We start from the raw sequence: 12,730 nt of genomic DNA on the forward strand, positions 1-12,730 counted from the left end.
TTAGGGAAATTGATGTGATTGAAGGCCGATAAATCCCCGGGGCCTGATAGTCTGCATCCCAGAGTGCTCAAGGAAGTGGCCCTAGAAATAGTGGATGCATTGGTGATCATTTTCCAACAGTCTATCGACTCTGGATCAGTTCCTATGGACTGGAGGGTAGCTAATGTAACACCACTTTTTAAAAAAGGAGGGAGAGAGAAAACGGATAATTATAGACCGGTTAGCTTGACATCAATAGTGGGGAAAATGTTGGATTCGATCATGAAGGATGAAATAGCAGCGCATTTGGAAAGCGGTGACAGGATCAGACCAAGTCAGCATGGATTTATGAAGTGGAAATCATGCTTGACGAATCTTCTGGAATTTTTTGAGGATGTAACTAGCAGAGTGGACAAGGGAGAACCGGTGGATGTGGTGTATTTGGACTTTCAGAAGGCTTTTGACAAGGTCCCGCACAAGAGATTGTTGTGCAAAATCTAAGCACATGGTATTGGGGGTAATATACTGACGTGGATAGGGAACTGGTTGGCAGACAGGAAGCAGAGAGTTGGGATAAACGGTCCTTTTTAGAATGGTAGGCAGTGACCAGTGGAGTGCCGCAGGGCTCAGTGCTGGGACCCCTGCTCTTTACAATATACATTAACGATTTGGATGAAGGGATAGAGTGTAATATCTCCAAGTTTGCAGATGACACTAAACTGGGTGGCGGTGTGAGCTGTGAGGAGGATGCTAAGAGGCTTCAGGGTGACAGGTGAGTGGGCAAATGCATGGCAGATGTAGTATAATGTGGATAAATGTGTGGTTATCCATTTTGGGGGCAAAAACACGAAGGCAGATTATCTGAATGGCAGCAGACTAGGAAAAGGGGAGGTACAACGAGACCTGGGTGTCATGGTTCATCAATCACTGAAAGTTGGCATGCAGGTACAGCAGGCGGTAAAGAAGGCAAATGGTATGTTGGCCTTCATAGCTAGGGGATTTGAATATAGAAGCAGGGAGGTCTTACTTCAGTTGTACAGGGCCTTAGTGAGGCCTCACCTGGAATATTATGTTCAGTTTTGGACTCCTAGTCTGAGAAAGGACGTTCTTGATATTGAGGGAGTGCAGCGAAGGTTCATCAGACTGATTCCAGGGATGGCTGGAATATGAGAAGAGACTGGAATATGAGGAGAGACTGGATCAACTGGGCCTTTATTCACTGGAGTTTAGAAGGATGAGAGGGGATCTCATAGAAACATATCAGATTCTGATGGGACTGGACAGGTTAGATGCGGGAAGAATGTTCCCAATGTTGGAGAAGTCCAGAACCAGGGGACATAGTCTTAGGATAAGGGGTAGGCCATTTAGGACTGAGATGAGGAGAAACTTCTTTACTTAAAGAGTTGTTAACCTGTGGAATTCCCTGCCGCAGAGAGTTGTTGATGCCAGTTCATTGGATATATTCAAGAGGATATGGCTCTTACGGTTAAGCGGATCAAGGGGTATGGAGAGAAAGCAGGAAAGGGGTACTGACGGAATGATCAGCCATGATCTTATTGAATGGCGGTGCAGGCTCGAAGGGCTGAATGGCCTACTCCTGCACCTATTTTCTATGTCTATGTTTCTATGTTTTCTGAAGTGGCCACATACGCTGGCCTAAGTAGATTTGGAGTAACTATTAGCTGGCCAAAGTGGCCTAAATGGCCAAAACTGGCATAGTTGGCTGGTAACGCCCTCTTTTGAGCAAAAAAAACTAAACTAAAAAAATCCTAACTAACTCACTTACACTGGCGCAAATTGAATGTGCAAAATGGGGATTTTTAAGATACTCCAGAAAAATCAAGTTGCTCCAAAAAAAACGGAGAAACTCCTGGCCAAAATTGAGCCCCATGTTCCTCTCGAGCCCAGAGGAGATGTCCTTAACCCTGGCATCGGGCAGGCAACACAGCCTTCGGGACTCACGCTCTCGGCTGCAGAGAACAGAATCTAGCCCCCTATTGATACTGTCCCCTACCACTACAAAATTTATTTTTATTCCCCCCACGTGAATGACCCCCTGTACCACAGTGCTGTGGTCAGTTTGCTCATCCTCCCTACAGTCCCTGCTCTCGTCCACACAGGGAGCAAGAGCCTCGAACCTGCTGGTCAAGAGCAAGGGCTGAGGCTCCTACACCATTACATCCTGGATCCCTATATCTTCCTTACTTGGAGTCACACCCTCCTGCACCTAACCACGGACCAAATTTGAATGAATTAATCTAATTGGTGTGACTAGCTCCTGCTATGCAGCGTCCAGGTAACTCACCCCCTCCCTGATGTGTCGTAGTGTCTGCAGCTCAGACTCCAGCTCATCAACACGGAGCCCAAGTTCCTCGAGCTGCAGACACTTGCTGCAGATGTGGTCGCTGTGGACCTCAATGGGGTCAACCAGCTCCCACATGTCACAGCAGAAACACATTTCCTGCCCTGCCATCCGAATATATTTAATTAATTACGTTTTTGGGTTTTGTTTATAGTCCCAGCTTTTAATTCAAACCAATGCCCCAGAAAAGAGAAAAAAACTCGCCAACTAATCACTTCCCTTCACTTTGAATTTGGTTATTTCTACTTCTTGTCTTCAGCTGGGTTGGTGTTTGGGCCCCGATCTACCACTCCCTTTATGTCCCGCTGGGCTCTGCTGCTCTTTTTAATTGGCCTCCCTGCGACTGCAGTTGTTTTCTCCTTTCTCCTGCTCCTCTTCTCCTCCTCCTTTTGCCAGAGTGGAATTCCAAAAAAGACCCCCATGAAGAAATAAGTGAATTGCCAGAAGGCCCTTAAGAGTTCAGAAGGCCCAGCAGCAACAACAAGCACGTTGAAATAATCTAAATTTCAAAAGGTCATTATCTGATGTAAGCAAAATGTCTCCCAAAACTTTCTACAGCTTTGCCAGAGATGAAAATGGTGTAGAGGTGTAACTATGTCATTTGTTCCGATTTCCATTTATTAATGAGACCACCTGGCTCAAGATCATTTTTCAGTCTCTGCTCACCTGACGACCGGCACTTCCTACTCCCACCCATGAACCATGGAGGGTACAAGTCAGGAGATGGCCATTTCCAGCAATATTTAAAGGAATCCTCAGCGGTTCTAAGCTGGGAGTTTTCTTGCTTGAGAATCTGCAGGAAGGTGGGGTGAGAAGAAGCCAACCTCCCTGCCCAAGACTGGAAATAGCACCTACATAGCAGCTCAGCAAGTAGCAGTACCTGTTTTTTTATAAAGGAAGTCTGCCTCTGATCTGCACCCTGCCACCTGACATTCATTTGTATGTAATTCACATTGCTGTGCCCTCTTCATGTGCAACCACCAGCCATACAGCTTTTTGTGGGTAATGCTATACAGGTGCTGGACAGAAGTGAAACATGAGCACCCATTTTTTCTGTGCGGAACACTTGTTTTTCAGATGATATTTGAGTGCTAGATGCAGGAAAATCCGTCTTCAGATCACATTTTATCAGATTTTCATGCTGGAAAAATGCTTTAATCGCATTGATATAATCTGGGTCACCACTCATTCAAGAACCTCAATTTCATTTAAATGGTTATTACTAGCAATAATAATTGCAATTATGAAGGTTCCCCAGTATGAAAGAGCTATTGTTATATTCATAAACATATAGGTCATAAGTTATTAACTGAAACACTGACTGATACATACCTTGTACGCAGGATGTCTGCCATTAAAATATGGGTTGAATATACCGATTGTGTTGATGAATGATTTATTATTGTTCCATTCTTCCATAGCTTTTTCTGCTGCTTCTTTCAGTGAGGGTTCAATCTACAATATTGACAGATTATCAGGCATATTGTTGAAGTAAATAGTAGTTTCTGCAAACCATATTTGTTGCCTACATCATCTTCCATACCTACCGTGTTTGAAATAAGCTGATCTCTTGCTATCTTCAGTTTTTCTAATGTGTTTTTCAAGACTTGTTCATGGTTTTCACTGGCAGAGGATAAAAGTAATCCCATTGACCTGAGGTACAATTAAAACATTGATAAGATTTTTAAATATGGGGTTGGTTTTGAAATTAAGAATAAAGGATGGGTCTGTCGTGGCAAAGATTCCAGGAGGACACTTATGCCAGGATGTTCGGGGCTAACGGTATAAGGTAGAAATAAATAAGCAAAATAATTTCTTAAAGCTGGACCGAGGAGTAATTTTCCACTTTTGGGGCTCCCGGTACAAAGCAGCACACATGGAGAGCACACACTAAGAACGCTCACTGGAACACTGGAGTAAAGATCCTGTGCCCATTACACAGCACGCCTGATTTTTAGTCCATGGAAAATTTACCTTTAAAGGATGAATCAAGCCATATGGGCTAAAAGACAGTTTTGCTCCTACGTTTCAATGTTCTTCAGCATAAACAGAGAGAGAAACAAAAGGAAAAAATAATTGGTTCTTTATGCATCTACCTCAATTTGCCAATATTCCTCCAGCTGAATGAAAATTTAGAAAATGGTATCTCTTTCAATAGGTACTTACTCTTTGTTCAACAAAACTTTTTGTATTTTTTCCACAGTACTTCTTTTCCAGTCATAAAACTTCAAATACTGTTCCGTTCTTTGTTCCAGTTGGCAAAGCAAATCTTTAATCTAGATTATATGAAATATAAATTCTGTGTTTAGTTGAATTTTGTAAATTTATTAATATACATTGATTCTCAGGACCTCCACAATACATGGTGGAAACTCAGTGAGAATCATGGAATATATAGTTAACTCTATGGGGCAGATTTTATAATGTCATGCAGGCCTGAACTGTTAATGAGTAAACCTACAAAATAACAGTGGGAAGTATTCAATGAAGTAAGTAAGATACAAAAGATAAAAGGCAAAGGCTCCACTTTTGTAGTTAAATAATCATGAGCAACAAATGAAGAGACAGTAGCAAGCTAAAAAAATGCAAGGAAAAGTGGAAATCCATCAGACTGTGAAAGTTATAAAAAGCAACAAAGAGATACAACAAAGTAATGAGGTGCAGAAAGTGAGTAAGAAAAAAAACTTGCAAGGGTTATCAAAGTTAACAAAAGCTTTTATAAATATATAAAGAGAAAGGGATTGGTAAATGCGAATGTGGGCCCATTAAAGACAGATGCAGGCGAGACTATGATGGATATTAAGAGACTTGGTAAAGCAATGCTTTGCATCCGTTTTCACAGTAGAGGAAGAGCACAAAATACCAGCAGTACAGGAGAAGCTAAATATAAATCAAGGGAAGGAACTTAGTGGATTTAGTATGTAGAGAAAATAATAGTTCTTACGATAAACAAATCTCTAGGACAGGAAGGCTCTCATCCCAGAATACAAAAAAAGATAGGTGAGGAAATTGCAGATGCATTAGTCATAATTTTCCAAAGCTCTCCAGATTTAGGAATTGTGCCTATGAATTGGAAAATTGTAAATGTCACTCCATTATTTAAGAAGGGAGGGAGAAACCAGGTAACTACAGACCTGTCAGTTCAGCATCATTTGTGGGGAGGTTACTGGAATCTATCATCTCTGGGATGGTTTTCAATGTACAGACACTCTGGGAGTGGGGGACCCGAAGAGCATGTGAAACCCAGAAATATGTTAAGCGCATCTGTCAGTGGCTTTTTAATGCAGCTACTTCTTCAGCATTTTATTTCTGGATTTCTGTCCAAAGATGACCCACATGACACGATCTCAACTTCAGTATTTAAAGCGACAATCCAAACATGTAAGTTGAAGCAGCTGAAGTTGGGAAGAGAAGAGTAAGGTCAAAAATGGAAGTGAAATGGTCCAAGGGTGCATCCTGCTTCACGGATGTCTTCTTGGCTGTGCTGCTGGGGGCTGTGAGGACTGGGAGGAAAATACTCTTCCTTACCAATGGTTGGGAGAATCCTGCTGGGGAAAACAAGATGGCGGGGTTGGAGGTGGCAGAAGAGGTCAGCAGCATGAGCGTAGTGCCACGCTTCTGAATTCAATGCAGGAAGTGGCTTAATGACATAACCAGGACAGGAAAGGTGAGAGCAATGACACGTTCACCAACATTCTGATGTGCATATCATTCAAACCCCCCTCACTCTGCCTTTTCGAGCCTACTGCAACACATTACTCCTCACAGCCACTTACCCTGCAGTTGCACCCATCCCTCTCTGCCTATGCACTTCCTCACATCCCCATCTATCCACTGACACTCACCCTCATCGTTATATAGTGTCATGCCTCTCCCTCATAGTCACCAATGTGGAAAGATAGAAAAAGAGCAACCATAGATTGCAAGGCTTGCTGGGACATTATATTTGGTCAACCTAGGAATTAGAGCTTACTTCAGCAAACAAGCTGTCAGCAGTTGAAACCACGGGTTGCAATACCTCACAGCAGCTAAGGTCATCTGTCTTCTCTGTCTAATTATAATCACAAATAGGATGTGATAACCAAAAAAAACAGACAGTGTGTACAGGGGGCAAGGAAAGGTTATCCCAAAATAAGGAAAGGGTAGCTAAGACAATTATCCATTGGATAACACTGATGAGGTAATTAAATTAACTGCTAGACTCTGCACTATTACAAAAAAAAGAGGAACCATCACATATGATAGGAGTTGTTTACTTGGGTGTATAAATATGTTCCAATTTCAGTGTATTACCGGAGTTGGTACCCTGTCTAGGGCACTCTCCCCTTGTATACAAGCAACAATAAACTAACAATCTGATGGTCTGCTTGTGTTAAGAGTCTTATCTTGAATCGGTGTCTTCGACAGAATTCCTTGGAGGTTCCACCGAGATCGCAAACTACGTGCCGGTGAGTAAACGGACAAGAACACGGTGACTTTCTAGGGAAGGACTCTAACTGGCCAGTTATTGGTGACATTTATGTTACTAAAGGAGCCCTTCCTTGGAGAGAGCGCGAGTGTAGTCTGTTTGTCTCGGCAGAAGTGCTGCGATCGTAAGACTCCTTTCAGGATTGAGTTACATGTTTGTAATCACTTCCTCTTTCAGCTTGACAGTAAGAGGAGGCAGATTCCGAAAAGCAAAAAAATTCAGCCCTGAAGCGGGCCGGCAGATTGTAAAGGGGGGAAGGTAAGAAAAGACGTCATTAAAAGGTCCCTGTTTCTTGTGTGGTAGAAACAAATACCCTTGTGTGATAGGGAGAAATAAGATGGGACGCGATCCTTGTGTGATAGGATCATTGAAATTAGTGATAGGATAAGTCATCCTTGTGTGATAAGATGAGGACCTTTGTTTGATGGGGTAATTTAGAATAAGTTAAGGACTCAGTCTGAAGGAGCGTACAACGCAGACTGAGAATTGATTATTTGTTTAGTTAAAGCATAAGGATTATGATCTGTGCACCCCTTTGGGTTTTTGCGTTTTTTATTGTCTTCATAATATTGTTATAGAAACATAGAAACATAGAAAATAGGTGCAGGAGCAGGCCATTCAGCCCTTCTAGCCTGCACCGCCATTCAATGAGTTCATGGCTGAACATGAAACTTCAGTACCCCCTTCCTGCTTTCTCGCCATAACCCTTGATCCCCCGAGTAGTAAGGACTTCATCTAACTCCCTTTTGAATATATTTAGTGAATTGGCCTCAACTACTTTCTGTGGTAGAGAATTCCACAGGTTCACCACTCTCTGGGTGAAGAAGTTTCTCCTCATCTCGGTCCTAAATGGCTTACCCCTTATCCTCAGACTGTGACCCCTGGTTCTGGACTTCCCCAACATTGGGAACATTCTTTCTGCATCTAACCTGTCTAAACCCGTCAGAATTTTAAACGTTTCTATGAGGTCCCCTCTCATTCTTCTGAACTCCAGTGAATACAAGCCCAGTTGATCCAATCTTTCTTGATAGGTCAGTCCCGCCATCCCGGGAATCAGTCTGGTGAACCTTCGCTGCACTCCCTCAATAGCAAGAATGTCCTTCCTCAAGTTAGGAGACCAAAACTGTACACAATACTCCAGGTGTGGCCTCACCAAGGCCCTGTACAACTGTAGCAACACCTCCCTGCCCCTGTATTCAAATCCCCTCGCTATGAAGGCCAACATGCCATTTGCTTTCTTAACCGCCTGCTGTACCTGCATGCTAACCTTCAATGACTGATGTACCATGACACCCAGGTCTCGTTGCACCTTCCCTTTTCCTAATCTGTCACCATTCAGATAATAGTCTGTCTCTCTGTTTTTACCACCAAAGTGGATAACCTCACATTTATCCACATTATACTTCATCTGCCATGCATTTGCCCACTCACCTAACCTATCCAAGTCACTCTGCAGCCTAATAGCATCCTCCTCGCAGCTCACACTGCCACCCAACTTAGTATCATCCGCAAATTTGGAGACACTGCATTTAATCCCCTCGTCTAAATCATTAATGTACAATGTAAACAGCTGGGGCCCCAGCACAGAACCTTGCGGCACTCCACTAGTCACTGCCTGCCATTCTGAAAAGTACCCGTTTACTCCTACTCTTTGCTTCCTGTCTGACAACCAGTTCTCAATCCACGTCAGCACACTACCCCCAATCCCATGTGCTTTAACTTTGCACATTAATCTCTTGTGTGGGACCTTGTCGAAAGCCTTCTGAAAGTCCAAATATACCACATCAACTGGTTCTCCTTTGTCCACTTTACTGGAAACATCCTCAAAAAATTCCAGAAGATTTGTCAAGCATGATTTCCCTTTCACAATCCATGCTGACTTGGACCTATCATGTCACCATTTTCCAGATGCACTGCTATGACATCCTTAATAATTGATTCCATCATTTTACCCACTACTGAGGTCAGGCTGACCGGTCTATAATTCCCTGTTTTCTCTCTCCCTCCTTTTTTAAAAAGTGGGGTTACATTGGCTACCCTCCACTCCATAGGAACTGATCCAGAGTCAATGGAATGTTGGAAAATGACTGTCAATGCATCCGCTATTTCCAAGGCCACCTCCTTAAGTACTCTAGGATGCAGTCCATCAGGCCCTGGGGATTTATCGGCCTTCAATCCCATCAATTTCCCCAACACAATTTCCCGACTAATAAAGATTTCCCTCAGTTCCCCCTCCTTACTAGACCCTCTGACCCCTTTTATATCCGGAAGGTTGTTTGTATCCTCCTTAGTGAATACCGAACCAAAGTACTTGTTCAATTGGTCTGCCATTTCTTTGTTCCCCGTTATGACTTCCCCTGATTCTGACTGCAGGGGACCTACGTTTGTCTTCACCAACCTTTTTCTCTTTACATACCTATAGAAACTTTTGCAATCCACCTTAATGTTCCCTGCAAGCTTCTTCTCGTACTCCATTTTCCCTGCCCTAATCAAACCCTTTGTCCTCCTCTGCTGAGTTCTAAATTTCTCCCAGTCCCCAGGTTCGCTGCTATTTCTGGCCAATTTGTATGCCACTTCCTTGGCTTTAATACTATCCCTGATTTCCCTAGATAGCCACGGTTGAGCCACCTTCCCTTTTTTATTTTTTACGCCAGACAGGAATGTACAATTGTTGTAATTCATCCATGCGGTCTCTAAATGTCTGCCATTGCCCATCCACAGTCAACCCCCTAAGTATCATTCGCCAATCTATCCTAGCCAATTCACGCCTCATACCTTCAAAGTTACCCTTCTTTAAGTTCTGGACCATGGTCTCTGAAATTACTGTTTCATTCTCCATCCTAATGCAGAATTCCACCATATTATGGTCACTCTTCCCCAAGGGGCCTCGCACAATGAGATTGCTAATTAATCCTCTCTCATTACACAACACCCAGTCTACGATGGCCTCCCCCCTAGTTGGTTCCTCAACATATTGGTCTAGAAAACCATCCCTTATGCACTCCAGGAAATCCTCCTCCACCGTATTGCTTCCAGTTTGGCTAGCCCAATCTATGTGCATATTAAAGTCACCCATTATAACTGCTACACCTTTATTGCATGCACCCCTAATTTCCTGTTTGATGCCCTCCCCAACATCCCTATTACTGTTTGGAGGTCTGTACACAACTCCTACTAACGTTTTTTGCCCTTTGGTGTTCTGCAGCTCTACCCATATAGATTCCACATCATCCAAGCTAATGTCTTTCCTAACTATTGCATTAATCTCCTCTTTAACCAGCAATGCTACCCCACCTCCTTTTCCTTTTATTCTATCCTTCCTGAATGTTGAATACCCCTGAATGTTGAGTTCCCAGCCCTGATCATCCTGGAGCCACGTCTCCATAATCCCAATCACATCATATTTGTTAACATCTATTTGCACAATTAATTCATCCACCTTATTGCGGATACTCCTTGCATTAAGACACAAAGCCTTCAGGCTTGTTTTATTAACACCCTTTGTCCTTTTAGAATTTTGCTGTACAATGGCCCTTTTTGTTCTTTGCCTTGGGTTTCTCTGCCCTCCACTTTTCCTCATCTCCTTTCTGTCTTTTGCTTTTGTCTCCTTTTTGTTTCCCTCTGTCTCCCTGCATTGGTTCCCATCCCCCTGCGTCAATTGTCTATGAGCTCTTAGGAAGACATAACAGGGAAATCAACAGGGGAGGTTGTGTTTCAGAAACGTATAAATTAGTTGAGACAAAACAGTGATCGGTTGATCAGCAGCGAGTGACTCGTGTCCAACAATATCTCAAACACCCAGACTGAGGCCGAATTAAGAACCCAAATGGGTCACGTGACGGCCAGGTGAATTGGGCATAGGGTACTCGGTTGGAGCGAGAGGACTGTGATACAGAGAACTGTGATATCTCAACCAGTTAAATATGGATGCCGGAGCAGGCAAACCACCACCAAAGGGCACACCAGCCTTTTTCATGCTCCAGAATTGTGGTCAGTCTTCAATTGACCACCTAAAAGAATGGGTAAAATGGACTAAGGATGGAAACAGGCTATTTCCACCTGATGGTTCATTTAATTTAGAGAGAATAACGTGTCTTGAGGAATGCCTTGTGGATACAGACCCAGGTAGAAGGGGTAAAAAGAAAATAAATTGGTCAGCTTTCAACGATCGGAAACGAGAAGCCGAAAGATGATGCGAAAGAAGCATAGAAGCTAGTAATGAAGGAGGTAAAAAAGAAAAAGAAACAGAAAGTTGAAGAGGGTAAAGGGGATGTAGAAAGCCATAAACAAATGGTAGTTAGGCAGACTGAGGGACACAGACCAAGTGCCCCTCAGTGGACACAGGAGGACGAGGAAGAACTGCAACAAGAATTAGATAACTCTTATGCACCACCGCCATGTCTGCCAGTACAAAGCCCACCACCAAACCCAAATGCTAATAATAATCAGGGCCAAGTAGGCGACCCCCAGCTAGATGGTCTACCCCTGCCCGTTCATGGTCCCGTTAATAATCAGCCAACAGACCAACAACCTCAACCAGGAGGAGGAGGAGGCGGTGGTGAGGCAGTGGCGCCCCCCCAGGAAGCCTCAGGGGGATCGCCAGCTGACAATACTAGACTCCAAACAGCACAGAGACAAGTTCAATTGCAGGATATAGCAAGACAGCAGGAAGTGGTGAGAGTGGCACAGTTAGCAGAACAAGACAGACAACAGAGAGAGCAGGGGCTGCAGGAACTGACTCGTCACTAATACAAGCCATGACACTTAACCCTGACCTACATGGAATGTATTCTCTCCGATACTTCCTAGATCCTCAGGGTGGAAACCCAGTGGCGGTTCACCAGCCCTGGACTCCATCCGAATTAAGGACCATGATAGGCAGTCTCCCAGACCCCAGAATACAGTTGGACATGGCGCTGGATGAATTACGTACCATAGTCCTGTGCCATGAGCCAAGTATTATGGAGACCACACAGAAAAAGGATGAGGATGTGGAGAACTATGTAGAAAGAATGGGGGAAATCATGGATCAATGTTCAGGAATGACTAAAGAACAATACCAAGCACCAATGGTCAGTGCGGTAGTAAATGGTCTACGACCAGAACTTAGAGACCCACTGAAGTTAGTATGCCTCGGGTGGCGCCAAAAGACCCTCCCGCAGTTAGTATCCACTCTTAAGGATTTACAGGAAAGAAATAGGGAAAGTAAAGGCAAAACATGTATACTCATGGAACAACCCACGGAGCCCGTAATAGACTTCCAGCAACCAACTCAATACCCACTAAACCCACAACAATATCCTCAATATTTTCAACAAAGCAGAGGGAGAGGGCGTGGAAAAAGGAGAGGATTTGGCCGGAGAAATAGGGGTAATATGAACCGTCCAGGGCAAGGGCAGAATTATAGTGGGAACTGCTATAACTGCAGACAAACGGGACATTGGGCAAGAAATTGTCCGTCGCAAGGAACCCAACAGTTCCAGCAGAATTGGCCCCCACAACAAAGTGGAGGTCGCGGTAATAGTAATACACAAATTCAGGTTTCCACCAGGCCTCAAGCAAATTTTACTACCCAACACCCGTGCTTTCACATCCCTTAAACAGTCTCTTATTACCATGCCGGCTTTGGGACTTCCAGATTATGCAAAACCCTTTAATCTATTCGTCCACCATAAGTCAGGCTTTGCTCAGTCCGTTCTTACTCAGATACACGGGGACAGACAGCGGCCCATCGCGTATTTTAGTACACAATTGGACCCAGTAGCACGAGGTTTGCCGAGATGCCTTCCTGCAGCTTACTATGCTGTTCAGCAGGCTCAAACGATCACTTTAAATCACCACACCGTCTTGCACGTTCCACACTCCGTTGAGATACTACTCACTAAATGCGCCACTCAACATCTCACATCAGCCCGCACAAC

General features: G+C 43.9%; 1 protein-coding gene across 1 annotated transcript in view; it reads right to left on the reverse strand.

The window, feature by feature from the left end:
- Positions 1-11,802, reverse strand: part of LOC139256594 (uncharacterized) — an 89,970-nt gene extending 78,168 nt beyond the window's left edge. Inside the window, exons 1-4 of the mRNA XM_070874265.1 lie at positions 11,743-11,802; positions 4,508-4,617; positions 3,889-3,994; positions 3,674-3,796 (exon numbers count right to left, since the gene is read on the reverse strand). Of these exons, the coding sequence (XP_070730366.1) occupies positions 3,674-3,796; positions 3,889-3,994; positions 4,508-4,617; positions 11,743-11,745 (342 nt within the window). The 5' untranslated portion in view covers positions 11,746-11,802. The remainder of the gene's footprint in view (positions 1-3,673; positions 3,797-3,888; positions 3,995-4,507; positions 4,618-11,742) is intronic.
- Positions 11,803-12,730: the final 928 nt, after the last annotated feature.

This window comes from Pristiophorus japonicus, unplaced genomic scaffold (genome assembly GCF_044704955.1).
Source record: "Pristiophorus japonicus isolate sPriJap1 unplaced genomic scaffold, sPriJap1.hap1 HAP1_SCAFFOLD_743, whole genome shotgun sequence".
Lineage (NCBI taxonomy): Eukaryota > Metazoa > Chordata > Chondrichthyes > Pristiophoridae > Pristiophorus > Pristiophorus japonicus.